Source organism: Callithrix jacchus, chromosome 8 (assembly GCF_049354715.1).
Source record: "Callithrix jacchus isolate 240 chromosome 8, calJac240_pri, whole genome shotgun sequence".
Classification (NCBI taxonomy): domain Eukaryota; kingdom Metazoa; phylum Chordata; class Mammalia; order Primates; family Cebidae; genus Callithrix; species Callithrix jacchus.
In genome coordinates, this window is record NC_133509.1 from 53,768,046 (window position 1) to 53,787,625 (window position 19,580).

Genomic DNA, 19,580 nt, shown 5'->3' on the forward strand with positions numbered 1-19,580 from the left:
CGCCAAGCTCACAAAACAAGCGCGCCCCCGCCACCTTCCGCCGGTCCCGCGCATGCGCCGCCGCCGCCGCCACTCTGGCGCGCGCCTGGCACGGTCGCTGGCGGCTCTTGACTAGCTGCCCCTACCCCATTTGCCCGAATTCCACGCCGTCCGGCCCCACCAGCCGTCGCCCCTTACCGGCGCGCTGGCCCCGGCACCCTGGCCTCCCGGCTCCCGGCGACCGCCTCGCGGGGCGCCTCTTCCTCCTCGGCCTCCGCGAGCGCCGCGGAAGCCCCGGCCACGGCCCCGGCGGCCGCCTCCGTCCCCGCCGCCGCCACCTCTGGCTACCGCCGCTGCGGCTCCTGGTCGCTCGCTGTGGCGGTCTCTGCCGGGCCTATCGCGGCCGGGCCGCCGCCCGCGGCCTCCCCGACCTCCGAGCTCCGCCTGCATCTGACCGCCACTGGCAGTGCTGAGCACGAGGGAGCCGAGCCGCAGCGGAGACTCCCCGGCCCTACCGGAAGCGGGCCGCACGGAGGAGCCGCGAGCGGTCGGCGCCCGGTGGCCACGGGGTGCTGGGCCGGGGATGGAGGCCGGCCGCGGCGGGGCGGGGCAGGGCGGCGCGGCCGAGGTCCCGCAGGTGGGACCGGAACTGGGACTGCGGGAAGGCCAGACTGGTGGGAGCTGGGAGTGGTGGGGGTCTGCATTGGTGGCGGGGTGGGGTTCTCAAGGCCTCAGAGATAGGTGGAGGGGACCATGGAAAGTGCAAGGACGGGTCTTAGAATTTGTATAATACGGACTTTTGGGGGAAAAATGTTTAAATGTGTGCATTCACATAAAGGTTTAAACAAATAATAGACTCAAAAATGTTAGTGGTTAACTGTGCCGAGATTTCCAGTGAGTTAATTTTTTTCTTCCATTTTAATTTTCAGGAATGAATATGTATCATTTTAAAACTATACCGAAGTCAGGGTTCAGAAGTGTGGATGTAAAAACAGTGTGTGTGTTTGGTGAGAGGCAGAATGCAGCACCTGGGAGAGAGCAGTGCACACTGGGAGATGGCTAGAAGGGGCTTAAATGTTCTCAGAATTTCTGTAGAAATTACTACTGTAGCTCACATTTATTGAGCACATGAGTACTTCATTCTCATAACAGCTCTGTGAGGTAGGGACTACTGTTACCTTTATTCTGCAGGTGAAGGTAACAGCCTTAGAACGGTTAAAAAAAAACTTGTCTGAAGTGAACAACTAGGTAGTGGTGGAACTGACATTCTAAGGCAGTCTCACTCCAGTCCCTTCTTTGGACCAAGGAGAAAAAAGGGAGGGGGACAGTTGGTTACACGGATGGAAGCAGTTTTTAACTTGGTACTGAAACCACATGAAAATAATGAAAGCAAGGGCTAAAATGTCAGTGTAGCAGAACAAGTGTTTTCTTCTCTCTCAGTACTTTCTGGTTCTTTCCTATATCCATACATAGTTAATACTTTTCATTGCTTCTAGTTGTCTACTCTGCATCAGGCACAGTGCTATGTCCTGAAATTAAAAAAAAAAGACCTTGCCCCTGTCCTCATGTAGCTCACTGCCCACAAGGAAGATAATCTAGTCCTGTGAGCAGATGATTACAGTACAGTACAGTGTTGCCAAGTGCAGTGAGAGATTCAAGGTCAAGGCCCAAAGAAGAAAAGTTTAATTATGTTTAAATGGGTTACCCAAGGCTTCATGAGAAATAGACGATGAGCTAAAGCCTAATGATTGAGTAGGAGTTTGCCTGGTTGGTAAATGGGTGTAGGGGAGCCTTCCAAGCAGAGGGAACTATTGAACTCCAGAGAAACAGTCTTAAAAATAGTAACACTTATATGCACCAAACACTATTCTATATACTTCTCATATAACTTCATTTGAGACTAATAAGCTGCCCTATGAGGTAAGCTAGTGTTGTCCACATTTTACAGACAGAGAGGGATCAAAAACTGATGTTAAGTAACTTCCAGGATAACACTGCTACAGGCCAGAAAGATGTCTTTATTTACTGTGTTGTTTTGAACAGCTCTATCTACTACTACTGAGGGGTGCTCACAAGCTCCAGCGGAGGGACTCTGGCATGAGCTATTCTTTCTGCCCAGAATTCACAACCTGTACTCTGGTGGAGAAAAGGGAAAGTGAAGAGCTTATCAGGTCATAAGAGTACTTTGACTTGAAGGGCTGGAGTCATGATTAGAGAACTGAAAATGAAAGGAGCAAACTCCTAAAATACAGAATACAAGACAATATCTTCTCTCTCCTTCCACCCTCATTCTGAGCTGCTGACTTTCCTATTTCATGAAGAAATGGAAGCAACCAGGAATTTCCAGTGTTGCTATTGCTACAACTCCCAGCCTACCTGTATCTGTACCTATGTTTCCTGCCTTCCTTCCTGTTAGTGTAGAGGGGTCTCTGCCCCAGTCCAAGATGAGGCCTCTATTACTGCACTAGATCTTATCTGTGCTCACCTACTTGGGGACATCTCTCCAGCAGATGCTCCCACTCTCGCCAGAACATCATTTTTTTTTTTTAATTTTTTATTGGATTATAGGTTTTGGGGTACATGAGCAGAGCATGCAAGACAGTTGCGTAGGTACACACATGGCAGTGTGCTTTGCTTTTCTTTTCCCCTTCACCCACATTTGGCATTTCTCCCCAGGCTATCCCTCCCCACCTCCCCCTCCCACTGGCCCTCCCCTTTTCCCCCGAATAGACCCCAGTGTTTAGTACTCCCCTTTCTGTGTCCATGTGCAGAACATCATTTTTACCTTCTAACGAATCATTCACATTAGCATCCAAGCATGCTATATTTTTACCTTTAAAAAAAATGAAGGCCACGCACGGTGGCTCATGCCTATCATCCCAGCACTTTGGGAGGTCGAGGTGGGCAGACCACAAAGTCAGTAGATCAAGACCATCCTGGCCAACATGGTGAAGCCTCATCTCTACTAAATTACAGAAAATTAGCCGGGTGTGGTGGTGCATGCCTGTAGTCCCAGCTACTCGGGAGGCTGAGGCAGGGGAATTGCTTGAACACAGGAGGCAGAAGTTGCAGTGAGCCGAGGTCACACCAGCCTGGCAGCAGAGCAAGACTCTGTCTCAAAAATAAAGATTAAAAAAAAAACAAAAACAAAAAAAACTTGGCCCTACACCCTATTCCACTTTCTGCTTCATTTCTCTACTTCCTTTTATAGCAGAGTTCCTCAGAAGAGTCATCTATAGCACTGTCTCCAATTCTCCTTCCATTCACTATTTCATCCACTCCTCAAGGCTTTTGTTCCCACCACTTCACCAAAACAACTCACCAACTTTCACTGTGATCTCCATGTAACTAAATCCAGTGGTCAGGTCTCCAACCTAATCTTACTTGATCTATCAGCCTTATTTGATACAGCTGATTATTCCTTCCTCCTTGAAACGTTGTTGCTTCCAGAACAATACACTACCCTTAGGAATTCAAAGATAAATATAATCCTTGGCCTAGGTTTGAGGGGAAGAGTTGGGCAACAGTCAAGGGCTTCTGTACTTCCAGATTCTCACGTAACTTTGTTTATGGCAATACTTCCTAGACTTTTTCATGTCATGATACACATAGAAAATGGTAATATTTTCCCAGTACTCTGGAATAACAAGACAGTACTCTCCCAACAGAAGGGGACCCACCTAGCCAACCCCATAGCTGTGGCAGGGGTGGGCATTGTATGCATTAAATGGGTCCAGTTGATGCCTTCATGTAAAGCAATTCCACCTATTGCTTTCCTGTAACAATACAGAAATTTAATGTCTTCAGTAACAGACCTCTCTGTCACCTGAATTTGGTCTAAAAGCTCAACTTTATTCTTACATTCTCTTTTCCTTAGATCTGTAAAGATGAAACCTTTCAGTTCAAGGACTACGTATATCTCTCTTATATGCCCCACAGCAGCTAGCACAACGGTGAACACCAGTATGTTTTCAAGAACATGTCACATTGAAATCCTGCTCTGGATATTATTGCTTCAGAGATATTAAGAAGTTAATCAGCACCTTATCTTCAGTCAGCATTTTGATCCTACCAATCAAAAGGAGTTAGATATAGCTTACTTTAAAATATTCACCAAAAACTGCAAGTCCAGAATGTCCTTTATTCATTCACACATTCCTTCACTGGAAGTCCTTCCTCATATCTAACACAGTGGTACCCCATGTGCTTTAAGTCTACTTTGTCTTGATTTGTCCTTGAAAAGGAAGGAGGGAAAGAGCCACTCAATATTCTATAGAACAATATGAGCTGGTTATCATGATGTCCCAATATCATTGGATTGTAGATGCCATTAAAGTTTTCCATTGTAGTTGCTATAGAAACAATCAAGAGTAGCAAAGACAGGTTCAGGCATAAAGCTTCTCAGAAAAAAAAAAGGTGTTTCAGAAAAGCAAGGCCTAAGCTCACCTTAGGCAAAGCCTCAAAAGTTGGCAAGGCAACTTGACAAGAAAAGGAATTCATTTGGTACACGAGGTTACCTTCTTTGATTTTTATGTTGCTTTGCTTCATTTGTAATGTATTGACAGCAAAGAATAAGAAATAATCGGCCAAGGTTAGAAACACAGAGGATTTTATTTCTGTGAGAGTCTTTGTCTTATGTAGTGGTAGAAAATAAACCTGGGATGATAACTGCTCTCGCTTAATGCTGGTACCCTAAAAATAAACATAATCTAGATGGTAGGATGAAAAATGGGAACTTGGAAAGTTTGAGTAATCAGAGAAGAGCTCAAAAGGATCCACACTCCCAGATAAACACTTATACTTAATTTGCTTCTGCAACTTCCCCCTTCATAAACACAATAAGTTACCCCTTCATAAACACAATCAGTGATTGAAGAAGTTTATTGTGGAAAATATTCAGGCTGGAAACTCAGTTTTCAAACTCAACTATCATCTAAAAAAAGAAATCAATCCATCAGCCATGGAACCTACCTTATGTCCCTTTGTGGAAAGATCTGTCCAGCAGCCTAGGAATCGGGAAAAATCATTCTCCCAGAAAGTGAGGCAGGAAAAAAATGGGGAAAAGAGAAGGCAGAGAAACTCTAAAGGCTAGTTGTATTAATTTCAAACAGGACAAATTTTTTTAACTCAAATGATTTTTGGAAGGCGGTGGGGGGTTCAAATGTTATTGCACATTGCAGTTGGAAAATTCCGATTTAACAGCCCCTTCGTGAGCAATCACTCCCCTTTTCTAGGAACTTAGGAAATCATTCTCAACCTTGCAACTTAAAATATGGTGCATGGATCAGTAGCATCAAGAATACTCAGGAGCTTTTCAGAAATGTGGAATTGTGAAATATGGCCAAGACAGCCGATTAGAAGCAGCTGCAGTCCACAGCACTCATGGAGAGGAATGAAAGGTGTGAGCAAATACAGCATATTCAACTGAAATATCCAGGCTCTCGCATTGGGACTGATGAGGCAAACAACCCACAGTAAACAAAGAAAATTAGGGTGGGGCGACGGTCCAGCTGGGAGCGGCACAGAGCTAAAGGAACCCCCACTGCCAGCCAATGGCAGCAGTGAGTGATTGTGCAACCCCACCCAGGAAACCACACTTCTACCACAGATCTTTGCAGCCTATGAAATAGGAGACCCTCTTATAAGCCCATGCATGCCACCAGGGCCTTAGGTCCATCACGCAGAGCTGTGCGGAGTCTCAGCAGAGAATACTATAAACAGCTCTATGCACATAAACTAGAAAATCTAGAAGAAATAAATAAATTCTTGAACACATACACCCTCCCAAGCCTGAACCAAGAAGAAACTGAATCCCTGAATAGACCAATAATGAGTTCTGAAATTGAGGCAATAATAAATAGCCTACCAACCAAAAAAAGAAAACCCAGGACCAGACAGATTTACAGCAGAATTCTACCAGAGGTACAAAGAGCTGGTACCACTCCTACTGAAACTATTTGAAAAAGTTGAAAAGGAGGGACTCCTCCCTGACTCTTTCTATGTAGCCAGCATCATCCTGATACCAAAGCCTGGCAGAGATACAACAAAAAAAGAAAACTTCAGGCCAACATCTTTGATGAACATTAATGCAAAAATTCTCAATAAAATACTGGCAAACAAAATCCAGCAGCACATCAAAAACTTATCCACCATGATCAAGTTGGCTTCATCCCTGGGATGCAAGTTTGGTTCATCTATGCAAATCAATAAATGTACTTCATCACATAAACAGAACTAAAGACAAAAAAACACATGATTATCTCCACAGATGCAGAAAAGCTTTTGATAAAATTTAATATCCCTTCATGTTAAAAACTCTGAATAAACTAGGTATTGAAAAAAATATACCTCAAAATAATAAAAGCCACATGTGACAGACTTACAGCCACTATCATACCAAATAGACAAAAGCTGGAAGCATTCCCCATGAAAACCAGCACAAGACAAGGATGCCCTCTCTCACCACTCCTCTTCAACATAGCTCCCATATTAAGCACTAAATATGGAAAGCAAAACCTGTTACCAGACACTACAAAAACACACTGAAGTACACAGACCAGTGACACTATAAAGCAACCACATAAAAAAGTCTGCAAAATAACTAGCTAGCATCATGATGACAGGATCAAATTCACATGTAAGGATACTAATCTTAAATGTATATAGGCTAAATGCCCCAATTAAAAGACACAAAATGTCAAGCTGGAGGAAAATTTCCCAAACAAATGGAAAACAGAAAAAAGTAGGGGTTGCAATCCTAGCTTTTGACAAAACAGATTTTAAACCAACAAAGATCAAAAAGACAAAGAAGGGTATTACATAATGGTAAAGGGTTCAATTCAACAAAAAGAGCTATCCTAAATATATATGCACCCAATACAGGAGCACCCAGATTCGTAAAACAAGTTCTTAGAGGTGTACAAGGAGACTCAGACTCCCACACAATAATAGTGGGAGACTTTAACACCCCCTGACAAGAGTATTGAGAGAGAAAATTAACAAAGATATTCAGGATCTGAATTCAGTTCTAAAGTAAGCAGACCTGATAGACATTTACAGAACTCTCCACCCCGAAACAACAGAATAAGCATTCTTCTCATCACCACACAAAACTTACTCTAAAACTGATTACATAATCAGAAGTAAAACACTCCTCAGCAAATACAAAAGAAGTGAAATCTATAACAGTCTCTCACAACCACACAACTACATGGAAATTGAGCAACCTACTCCTGACTTGGGCAAATAATGAAATTAAGAGAGAAATCAAAAAGTTCTTTGAAACTAATGAAACAGACAAAGTACCAGACTCTCTGGGATTTGGCTAAAGCAGTGCTAAGAGGGAAATTTATAGCACTAAATGCCCATATCAAAAAGCTAGAAAGATCTCAAGTTAAAAACCTAACATCACAACAACAACAACAAAACAACAACAACAGCAACAAAAACTAGAGAATCAAGAGCAAATTCCAAAGCTAGAAGATGGCAAGAAATAACTAAGATCAGAGCTGAACTGAAGGACACAGAGACAAGAAAAATAATTTAAAAAACAAATCTAGGAGCACTCCAGCCTGGGCAACAGAGCAAAACACCGTCTCAAAAAAAATAAATAAATACAAATAAATAAATAAAATGTGAGAGGATCCCTTGAGCCCAAGAGGTTGAGGTTGCAGTGAATTATGATCACACCACTGCAATCCAGCATTAGCACCATGAATCACCTAAAAGAGCCAGTGTGTGGTCATGAAAATATTGCCTTATTATCTCACCTTATCCCTTAATAGCCATGCCTCAGGCTCATTCCTACCAGGGAAAGAGTCATTTTGATGCTCTTGCTGCTGGATTGCTACTTTGTAGTAAACATTCCACTGTGTCAGTCTCTGGCTAAATACAACATGGATTATCTCATTTACCTGTGTAACAAACCTGCACCTCCTGCCCATGTATCCCTGAACTTAGGATAAAAGTTGGGAAAAAAACTTTAATACTTAATCCTACGAGGTAAACACTCTTTTTATCTCCACTTCAGAGTTTAAAATCTGAGACTCAGGTTAAGTAATGTGCGCAAGGTCAGATAGTAAGTTGGAGCTATATGTGGTGATCCATACTCAGAGTCCCAGCTACTTGGGAGGATGAGGCAGGAGGATTACTTGAAGCCAGGGGTTCCAGCTTCAGTAAACTATGATGGTGACACTGTCCTCCAGCCTGGGTGATAGAGTAAGACATTGTTTCTAAATAATTAATTAATGCCATACAGTAAATAATGGTACTAGGTTTTGAATCTGAGAGTGACCAATGCCAAATTGTTTTATGATTGTGAGGTGATATTACCACTGTAAATTATTTTCCTTTCCCTTTTATCAAAGACCTTATTCCATTTATCAAAGAGACAGAGATTTATTTTTATTTTAAGGGATTGGGCCACATGATTGTAGGGGCTGGCAAGTCTGAAATCTGTAGGCAAACTGGAAAATCCAACGGGAATTGATGTTACTGTCTTGAATTCTAAGGCAATTTGGTGACAGAATTCCTTGCTCTTTTCATTTGCCACCTCAGTCTTCCCTTAAGGCCTTCAAATGATTGAATGACATCTACTGACATTACGGTAGGTAATTTTCTTTACTTAAATTCTACTGATTTCAGTGTGAATCATATCTGAAAACACCTTCACAGCAATATCTAGACTGGTGTTTGACAAAACAACTGGGTACTGTGGCCTAGTCAAGGAGACACATAAAATTAACCATCACACTATTGATTTTTTAAAAATTATAGGAGGTCATTGTTTTGGACTAAGCTCTTGAGCTAGGCTCCAACAAACCAGAATAAAAATAAAAATGGAGACACCCATGCTAAAGTTCCAAGTTACCAACCCTAACCAAACTGTTATGTGACCTGAGAAATCAGAAGAGAAAGAGAGCCAGTTTCCCAAACAGGCCACTATAAATCTTCAATCAGCATGATAAGGAAGTCTCTCTGCTTTAATTCTAACACACACACACACACACACACACACACACACACACACGCACATGCATGCACACACGCGTAGCCTGAAGTAACCTAATATTAACTAGCCAGTTATTGTCTGTTGTTCTGTCTAATACACTACTTGTTCTTTTCTTCTGCTTTCTTCAGGCCTTCTCTGTCTATAAAGCCAAATTCTTCAGCTCAGCTCATTAGAACATTAATTTCACGGAATGAAGAATTGCTTGGTTCTAGAATCACAAATAAAGTCAACTGAGATCTTACATTTGTTTTAATTTTGTTTTTTTGACACAATATAACATGCATAGTCATAGAAATGTAGGTATGTTAGTTCCCATAGTCCAATTTCCTTTTTTTGTTTATTTTTTGAGACAGGGTCTCGCTTTGTCACCCAGACAGGAGTGCAGTGGTGAGATCTCGACTCATGCCTCAGCCTCCCAAGTAACTAGGTTTACAGGTGTGCACCACTCTACCCAGTTAATTTTTGCATTTTCAGTAGAGATGGGGTTTTACCATATTGGCCAGGCTGATCTTGAACTCCTGACCTCAGGTGATCCACCCACCTTGGCCTCCAAAAGTGCTGGGATTATAGGCATGAGCCACCGCGCCTGGCCTCCTTTTTTAAAATGAGGAAATGGATGAAAAAGAAGTACCCAGGTTATACATGTGTTCAAAGGAATATGTATACATCCAAATTCCCAGAACCCTCTGTAAATTGCTTATGACCTAATAAAATTAAGTGAAAAAATTAAATCCTTCCAAAACACCATGTATTCTTATTTTGTAGAATTGACTGGAAAAATTCAGCAAGCGGTCAGATCATTTTACTACTTCTCTCCAGACTAATTCTCCCTAAAACCTGGATGTTGGGACTACCTTCAGAGCAAATGAGGAGTCTGGAAATAGCTGACACAGCTCTCCCAGAAAGCTAACTCTTCTCTCAGGTCCTCTCCTGCCCATCCTTCTCCAGCCAGCCTCTCCAGTTTCACCTTTCACTTCTCAGGTTTCTTTGTCTCCAGCTACGTTCTTTCCATTCCTCCTCTTTTGCCTCTGAGCTTACAAACAAGCTCTTCCCTTCCCTGTCTGAAACATTCTGGCACTACCACCCCCAGCCTCCACTCACCTTCTGCCTTGCAATGGCTGATTCATTCTTCAAGTCTCGACTCTTAGATCTCTTCCTCAGGATGCTTCCCATGTCCACTCAATGAGGTTGGAGGTCCTTCATGGTGCCCCTATGACAGGCTGCACCCCTGCTCTTTCTATCTGCTTATTTATTTACATTCCCAACTAGTGTCTTAAGAGCAGAGACATTGGCCTGTTCCATGGTATCCTCAGCACTAGAGTCTGTCACATAATAAACATTCAAATAATTAAGGGGTGGGGGGCAGGAGAGGAAGGAAGAAAAGAAGGAATAAAGAAGAAAGGAATTTCCACAGGCCCTTTTTTGCACTGCGTGGCTTAGATCTCACCATTGGAAAACAATCTGTGATGGCATTTGCCTAGATAATTGTCCAGTGTAGAGTAATTTTGGTCTTTCCAAATGCTGGGGAATCTCTACCTAATGACCTGGCAACCTTAGAATTTGCTTCAACAAGTTCAAGAATGTTGATAACACTGAGGAGTTATAGGTATAAGGTAACAAATGGTAGCAACAGGAATGGAGAGGGACCAAGAAGAGGAGTATTCAGAGGTCAATTAGTCTGCATGCGTTTGGGAGGTGAAGAAGCATGCAAGATGGGGAAGATGGGAGAATCTGGTTTCCCATACAAGACAATATCATCAACTCAACTCCATATTGAATTTTAAGTGTTATGAAAACACTCAAAATTAAGCTGAAAATATAAAGAAAAGCCAAGAAAACTGTAGCCCTTCACAAATTTGTCATCTTTATGTCAGTTATGAAAAAAGTGTCAAGACTGGCCATAGGCAGACCAGGTATTGCCCACATGGAGTATTTTATGGGTCCTCAAAAAGATTTTCTTCCCTTTATTGCCCATTATCATGTCAAGATGGTATTTGCATATATCATCAAATATATGTTGTATGCACATATATCTCTAGAAGGAAAAATAAACAGTAGCAGTGGTAACCTCTGAAAAGAGGGGCTTGAAAGCTTGGTGGTCAGGGGTGGGAAGGAAACCTAATTTCTACCATTTATCCTTTGGTACCCACTGAAATCTTTATCATATACATATATTTTTTAATCTACAAAAGGAAAATTTCCTTTTAGGTTGTTTTTTGTTTTGTTTTGTTTTGTTTTGAGACAGAGTCTTGCTCTGTCACTTAGGCTGGAGTGCAGTGATACAATCTCAGCTCACTGCAACTTCTGCCTCCTGGGTTCAGACTATGCTCTAGCCTCACCCTCTCAAGTAGCTGGGATTACAGGCACACACCACCTTGCCTAGCTAATTTTTGTACTTTTAGTAGAGATGGGGTTTCACCATGTTGACCAGGATAGTCTCGATCTCTTCACCTCGTGATCCGCCTGCCTCAGCCTCCCAAATTGCTGGGATTACAGATGTAAGCCACTGTGCCCGGCCTCCTTTTAGTTTTAAAAGTTAAAATTTGTCAACAGCAGGTTAATTATAGTACATCTATTAAGTGAAATAATGTACAGTCATTACAATGAAAGTGATAGCTCTAGATGTACTGATATAAAAGCTGTCTGTGATGATTGATTTGTTGTTGTTGTTGTTGTTGTTGTTGTTTTTGAGACAGAGTCTCACTCTGTCACCTGGCACCAGGCTGGAGTGCAGTGACACAATCTGGGCTCACTGCAACCTCCACCTTCTGGGTTCAAGCAATTCTCCTGCTCCAGCCTCCCAAGTAGCTGGGACTACAGGTGCATGCCACCATGCCCAGATAATTTTTGCATTTTTAGTAGAGACAGGGTTTCACCATGTTGGCCAGGATGGTGTCGATCACTTGACCTCATGATCCACTCGCCTCGGCCTCCCAAAGTGCTGGGATTACAGGCGTGAGCCACCTGCCGATGTTGAGTAAAAAACAAAATTCAAATTGTAAATAGTCAAAGGCACCCATTTAAAATATGTATTAGTATGTGCATAGGGTAAATTGTATTTAAGTATTTATTAGTGTATGCATAGGAGAAAATGTCAAAATATACACTAAACTTTTAGCATTGATTACCTCTGCAAGATGGAATTAGAGGAGACTTTTGCTTTCTAAGTTTTACATTTTGACATTGTTAGAACTTTTATGAGGAATATATTACTCTATAATCAGAAAAAATGATAACCTAAAACAATTCTATAGTATTACAAATAGTCCAAGAACAAAGGGAAGGTCCTTATCTTTAGCAACCGGGGCATATGTAAAACCCCCTAGATGAAAACCAGGTTTGCACTTGGACTTTGTGCATTAGGGCAGGGAGAGGTGGTATAATATGGTCTTGGCTCACAACAGCACCTCAGTAATGTTTAATAATCGAGACTGAGACTATAGAATAGATACCCCTTTTTCCCCAGTGCATGACAATTTAGGTATTTATTGCCAGGATGTTAAAAAAAATAGGGTTTCCGCCCTTACGGTCATCACAATCTAAGGTGATTTAACATCTCTGCTTTCCCCTCTTTGCTGCTTCTCAACTATCCATTTTTTCCCTTTACCTTCACCCTCGTCTTCCCAGCCCTTTAAAAAATTGCCACAAGAGGGCAGCAACCTCATGCATAAGAAGGGCACTCGACATGGGTAACTATAAAAAGCAAAAAGATGCCATTATAAAAAGGTGATCAAACTTTAGAGATTTCAGCATCTTGCTCTGCATATGTGTGCAGACACGTTTAATATTCTGTTAGAAACTATAAACAACGGATGGACAAGAAAGTCATACTGGTGTCTGGAGCTAATATGCTTCCCTCTCTTCCAGATGCTGGCCAAGAAGAGCTGAAAGAAAACAGCCTAGAACCTAAGACAATTCTAATGTAAAATTTTTGCCCCAGGATGGAAGGGGACTCTTACCACAATGCAACCACCGTCAATGGCACCCCAGTAAATCACCAGCCTTTGGAACGCCACAGCTTGTGGGAAGTCATCACCATTGCGGCTGTGACTGCTGTGGTAAGCCTGATCACCATTGTGGGCAATGTCTTGGTCATGATCTCCTTCAAAGTCAACAGCCAGCTCAAGACAGTGAACAACTATTACCTGCTCAGCTTAGCCTGTGCAGATCTCATCATTGGGATCTTCTCCATGAACCTCTACACCACCTACATCCTCATGGGACGCTGGGCTCTCGGGAGTCTGGCTTGTGACCTTTGGCTTGCACTGGACTATGTGGCCAGCAATGCTTCTGTCATGAACCTTCTGGTGATCAGTTTTGACCGTTACTTTTCTATCACAAGACCCTTGACGTATCGGGCCAAGCGTACTCCAAAAAGGGCTGGCGTTATGATTGGCTTGGCCTGGCTGATCTCCTTCATCCTCTGGGCTCCAGCAATTCTCTGCTGGCAGTACCTGGTTGGGAAGCGGACAGTTCCACCAGATGAGTGCCAGATCCAGTTTCTCTCTGAGCCCACCATCACTTTTGGCACTGCCATTGCTGCCTTCTACATCCCTGTTTCTGTCATGACCATCCTCTACTGCCGAATCTACCGGGAAACAGAAAAGCGAACCAAGGACCTGGCTGACCTCCAGGGTTCTGTCTCTGTGACCAAAGCCGAGAAGAGAAAGCCAGCTCATAGGGCTTTGTTCAGATCGTGCTTTCGCTGTCCTCGACCCACCCTGGTCCAGAGGGAAAGGAACCAGGCCTCCTGGTCATCCTCCCACAGGAGCACCTCCATCACTGGGAAGCCAGCCCAAGCCACTGGCCCAAGCACCAACTGGGCCAAAGCCGAGAAGCTCACCACCTGTAGCAGCTATCCTTCCTCAGAGGATGAGGATAAGCCTGCCACTGACCCTGTCCTCCAAATGGTCTACAAGAGTCAGGGCAAGGAAAGCGCAGGGGAAGAATTCAGTGCCGAAGAGGCTGAGGAAACTTTTGTGAATGGTCAAACTGATAAAAATGACTGTGACTCCCCAAACTACTTTCTGTCTCCAGCAGCTGCTCATAGACCCAAGAGTCAGGAATGTATGGCCTATAAGTTCCAATTGGTTGTAAAAGCTGATGGGACCCAGGAGACCAACAATGGCTGTCACAAAGTGAAAATCATGCCCTGCTCCTTCCCAGTGGCCAAGGAACCTTCAACGAAAGGCCTCAGTCCCAATCTCAGCCACCAAATGACCAAACGAAAGAGAATGGTCCTAGTCAAAGAGAGGAAAGCAGCCCAGACACTGAGTGCCATTCTCCTGGCCTTCATCATCACATGGACCCCTTATAACATCATGGTCCTGGTTTCTACCTTCTGTGACAAATGTGTCCCAGTTACCCTGTGGCACTTGGGCTACTGGTTGTGCTATGTCAATAGCACTGTCAACCCCATCTGCTATGCCCTCTGTAACAGAACCTTCAGGAAGACCTTTAAGATGCTGCTTCTCTGCCGATGGAAGAAGAAAAAAGTGGAAGAGAAGCTGTACTGGCAGGGGAACAGCAAGCTACCCTGAAAAGTTAACAATTTATCTCAAAAGAAGAATGACCACAGTCAACATCCTCTGAGAATGAGCAAGCTGATTCTGGTTTGTATATTTTCAAAAAGAAGACATCTCATTTTGAGTCCTTCAGGATTTTTGTAAAGGCTCAAGGTCTGTTGCTAAAAGGAAGGGATCACAGCTGCAGCAATTGCTGTCATATTAAATGACTCTTGCCTATGACCAAGGCCACCTGATGCCACTGGAGTTTGCCACTGAAGTAAAGGGATAGGCTGATGGCCCTTCACAGGGGAAAGCACACTTGGTAACAATGAACAGTGACTCAGGGAACTTTTGTCCCTTCTGTGGGGAAAAGTAGGGACCAGGTGGAAACCTTTTCCTGTGGAAACCTATCATAGAACTTTGTGCAATATGTATGTGTCTATGAAGCTGTCTTGTGCCAGTGAGAACCAGGAGAATGTACATCAGTGTCACTTGTTAACAAGACTGATATTCAACTGGCTTCTAAGAATATCTTCTTAAACTGATCACTATCTATTATGCAGCTATTATGTGGTCTATACTGTGTTTTGTTTTCCTGTCCCTACATCTGAGTGAAGGTCTTGCTCTTCCCTTTCATATCCAATGTTAATTCCTCATACTTACTGAACTCATGGTGATCTCCAGGGAACCATCCTTTCCCTCAGAATCCAGGATCTGGAAGGACTGAAACCTGGTCATACCCAGTGCTTTAAAGGGGACTCTATTCTGCTAATACAGATGGATCAAGTCTCCACAGTCAGTTATTTTAGGTTTTGCTGGTGGAAATTTTTTCTTTAATCCAAACAAATATTGTACATTCTATTTTGTGCCCATTTGAACCCATTTATTTATGTATGCTCTGTTCTTAGGAAGACTAATTGTATAAGAGCCCTTCACTGGCTGAAGATTTTCTCCAGGGCTATGGAATTAAGATTCTTCCATTGTTTTCAGAGATTTTGCTTTCTAATCTCTTCACAGGACAAACCTGAGCAAAATGTGGAAAACAAATTTGCTTTTGAACTTCTTCCAGAGCCATTTTGCAGCCTCCAATTTCCCTTGTTCAGATCCCCAATTCATACCAATATACAAGCAGGTCACTGTGCTGCCTCCAAGCAGAGGGTTGCGTGGTGGGATGGGAATGGAAAGACTTTCTTTTTTATAGGTCCTTCAATTCAGGGCCTAAAAATGACTTATTCATTTCTTTCCAAATTCAGTCAAAAATGAGAAGGCCAGAAAAGCACACTTGAGGGGGCAATGAAGATAAAAATAATCTGAAAGCTTCATTTTTAAAAATAAAGTGTAGGTCATAGTAATGCATAAAAATAAAAGTTAACATGCATTAGAGCATGAGGTTTATTATATTTATATTGAAATCTCTAAGTGTACATAAACTGAATCAAAGGACCTTTGTGGACAAAAGTCCACAAAGAAGCAGTCGTGTGGTACACAAAATGGATTTTAAAGATGAAGCCCTCCTGTCAGACATTATTTAACCTGTTGGTTACATCTGCAGCTGGATTTAAAGATTGCCAGATTTCATGCATCTCAGTGTAGGCCAGGTCCTTTTCAGTCTCATTTGCTAAGAGGATGGAAAAATAGCTGATTTAGTTGTCCTGGGAATTAGATCTGTACCTGACTATGGGAGAGCTTACCACTGAAGAGCATAATCAGCCTCCCACAGATGTCTCAAAGAGGCTTCAGGGTAATAGAATCTCGGGCAGGACAGGACTGGTTCCCCTACAAGGACTTGACATTGACATGAAACATCTTGGAAGCAGTATATCTGCTGAGACTTTGTAAAGGGCAGGTTAACACTTGCCAAGAATTTGGTGGGAATAGTAATTGGCTCAGTAATCCAGCACAGAGGCTTTCAGGCCTATGTGATGCCAACTGGGTGTGACTTCATAAGCAAACTTGCTCCACCCGCTCCAAATAAATAGTTGAGTCTTTTCATTTAAGGCTTTGATTCCTGACAAAGATGAAAATCCCTTTATGAAAATAGGCTTCTAAGCCCATGTTGGGCATTCACCATCACAGTTGAGAGTGAAACAAGTTAATTTAAACAAAAGAACACAAACCAGGAAAGGATGCCACTAAGGGCACTCTGCACATTCCACTCTTGCTTAGGACTTGGCTTTTTTTGTTAATGTTTTGTGAAATTGATTAAGAAGCCTATTGCTGGGTGTGGTGGCTCACACCTGTAGTCACAGCACTTTGGGAGGCTGAGGCAGGAGGACTGCTTGAGCCTAGGGGCTCAAGACCAGCCTGGGCAACATAGCGAGACCCTATCTCTACAAAAAAAAAATTAGATAGCTGGGCATTAGCAGGACATGGTGGTATGTGCCTGCAGACCCTGCTACTTCAGAGGTTGAAGCAAGAGGATTGCATGAGCCCAGGAGTTAAAGGTTGCAGTGAGCTATGATCATATGATCATACCACTGCACTCCAGTCTGACAGAGCAAGACCCTGCCTCAAAAAAAAAAAAAGAGAGGTTGATGCTTCCTTCTTGGCTTTGGAAAGCAGCCAGTTTTGCAAACTACCTATGCCCCTTGACATAGACAAAAAATATCCCAACCTACTAGAGACAACTAAACTTCTGTAGAATAGGGGCTTCAATGGGGTCCTCAGAATGAACAGACCCAGTTGTAAACTACAGGGATCTGGTGGGTGGGGGAGAGGTGCATGGCCTGACTTGAGATCTTAGGCCATCTGTGCCCCCCGTCTTCCAGGCTTTGTCTATGGTAAACTATGTACAACTTTGGCTAGTTACCTACTGGATGCTGTTACATTGCTATCATTGTAATTTGTTTCTCCATGGCTCTGAATTTGATGGCTTGTCAGGGAATCTGTTTTCCATTCAATTTTTGGTTAAACAAAGCATTTTGTCAATATACCTGGCCTTTGCTTTGCTCCTTTGGTGAATGTTCTTTGAAGACAATGCTGATGCCAGCTCTTTGTAATTGTGAAATCTGTACCCAAACCTCTGGATTAGTATCTCTAGTTGTCTACTGTAAATGCTGCAATTACAGCAAAAGATATGGGGACTGGGCTGCTTTTCTGTATTGTACTAGCACTATTCAAGATATTAAAGAAATTTATCCACAGAGCAGTCCAATGCAGAGCGTTTAAATAAGAAAATGGCTTCAGTGTAGCTTGTTAGATCCATCTATATTGTAGTTCCCACACACATTTGCATGGCCTGGCCTTTCAAGAAGGTTGGAATTGATACACAATATGGGGACATGTCCTTCTTTCTACCTTTTCTGATTCCCCTCTTCCTCTAAGGAACCAATGACCAAACTAAAATTAAATAATAATAACAAGAGATCTGTGAGTAAAATGCTTCCCCTTCCCTCTGGGACAAGGGAGGTGGGGCAGACCGCAAACCACCGTCCTTTACCAGGTAGAGACCACACCAAAAGGAGCAGCAGCATTTCGTCTTAAACTACTTAAAGAGTTGGTGCCCCAGTCACTTCATTCCCATTTAAGTGATACTAATTTCCATCTCCCCCAGGTCATTTTACTGGTAAAGTTCTAGTTTATGTAAAGTCTGTTTTTTTGTGTGTGTTTTTTTTTTTGAGATGGAGTCTTCCTCTGTTGCCCAGGCTGGAGTGCAGTGGTACAATCTCATCTCACTACAACCTTTGCCTCCCAGGTTCAAGCGATTCTCCTGCCTCAGCCCCCTGAGTAGCTGGGATTACAGGTGCCCGCCACAACGCTGGCTAATGTTTTGTATGTTTAGTAGAGACGAGGTTTCACCATGTTGCCCAGGCTGGCTTTGAACTCCTGACCTGAAGTGATCCACCTGCCTCAGCCTCCCAAAGTACTGGAATTACAGACGTGAGCCACCGTACCATACCAATTAGGTAAACCCTTGTCCAATAAGGACCCCAGATTGAGAGACAAGAAGAAGGGAAATAAGGCTGTCAAAGAAGCTAGAAGCAATTAAAAACAAAACTTTTTTGAAATAATTTAAAATTTACAGAAAAGCTGCAAGAGTAATATGAAAAACTTCTAATGTCTTTCACCCACATTCTGCATTTAACATTTTGTCACATCTGTGCCTGCTCTCTCTGTATGTGTATGTTTGTGGGCACACTTTTTTTTTCTCAACCATTTGAGAGTAAGTTGCAGACATCTTGCCAATTTACCGCTAAATACTTCTCGAGTGTGTAATTCCTTCTTTTTTTTTCAAGACAGGGTTTCACTCTTGTCACCCATGCTGGAGTGGCAGCTTCAACCTCCCAGCCTCAAGTGATCCCCCCTCAGCCTCCCAAGTATCTGGGACTACAGATGCATGCCACCACACCTGGATAATTGTTTCTACTTTTTGTAGATAGGGTTTCACCATGTTGTCCAAGCTAGTTTCGAACTCCTGGGCTCAGGTGATCCACCCGCTTTGGTCTCCCAACATGCTGGGATTGCAGGCGTGAACCACCGCACCTGACCTTAGAATGTATATTTCTTTTTTTTTTGAGACGGAGTTTCGCTCTTGTTACCCAGGCTGGAGTGCAATGGCGTGATCTTGGCTCTCTGCAACCTCCGCCTCCTGGGTTCAGGCAATTCTCCTGCCTCAGCCTCCTGAGTAGCTGGGATTACAGGCATGTGCCACCATGCCCAGCTAATTTTTTGTATTTTTAGTAGAGACGGGGCTTCACCATGTTGACCAGGATGGTCTCGATCTCTTGACCTCGTGATCCACCCGCCTCAGCCTCCCAAAGTGCTGGGATTACAGGCTTGAGCCACCGTGCCCGGCCTAGAATGTATATTTCTTAAGGAGACTTTTTTTGTTTGAGATGGAGGTTTGCTCTTGTTGCTCAGGCTGGAGTGCAATGGCATGATCTTGGCTCACCACAACCTCCGCCTCCTGGGTTCAAGCGATTCTCCTGCCTCAGCCTCCCAAGTAGCTGGGATTATAGGCATGTGCCACAACACCTGGCTAATTTTTTGTATTTTTGGTAGAGATGGAGTTTCTCCATGTTGTTCTGGCTGGTCTTGAACTCCAAACCTCAGGTGATCTGCCCGCCTTGGCCTCCCAAAGTGCT

General features: G+C 43.2%; 2 protein-coding genes across 4 annotated transcripts in view; one reads left to right on the top strand and one right to left on the bottom strand.

Moving 5' to 3' along the window:
* Nucleotides 1-564, bottom strand: part of AVEN (apoptosis and caspase activation inhibitor) — a 188,856-nt gene extending 188,292 nt beyond the window's left edge. For both annotated transcript variants that reach the window (XM_078334430.1, XM_002753582.5), the window contains exon 1: nt 178-564. In XM_078334430.1, the coding sequence (XP_078190556.1) occupies nt 178-429 (252 nt within the window). In that variant the 5' untranslated portion in view covers nt 430-564. The remainder of the gene's footprint in view (nt 1-177) is intronic.
* CHRM5 (cholinergic receptor muscarinic 5) overlaps nt 1-17,639 on the top strand; it is a 92,314-nt gene extending 74,675 nt beyond the window's left edge. For both annotated transcript variants that reach the window (XM_002753583.6, XM_035259929.3), the window contains exon 2: nt 12,857-17,639. In XM_002753583.6, coding sequence (XP_002753629.2) covers nt 12,931-14,529 — 1,599 coding nt within the window. In that variant the 5' untranslated portion in view covers nt 12,857-12,930 and the 3' untranslated portion in view covers nt 14,530-17,639. The remainder of the gene's footprint in view (nt 1-12,856) is intronic.
* Nucleotides 17,640-19,580: the final 1,941 nt, after the last annotated feature.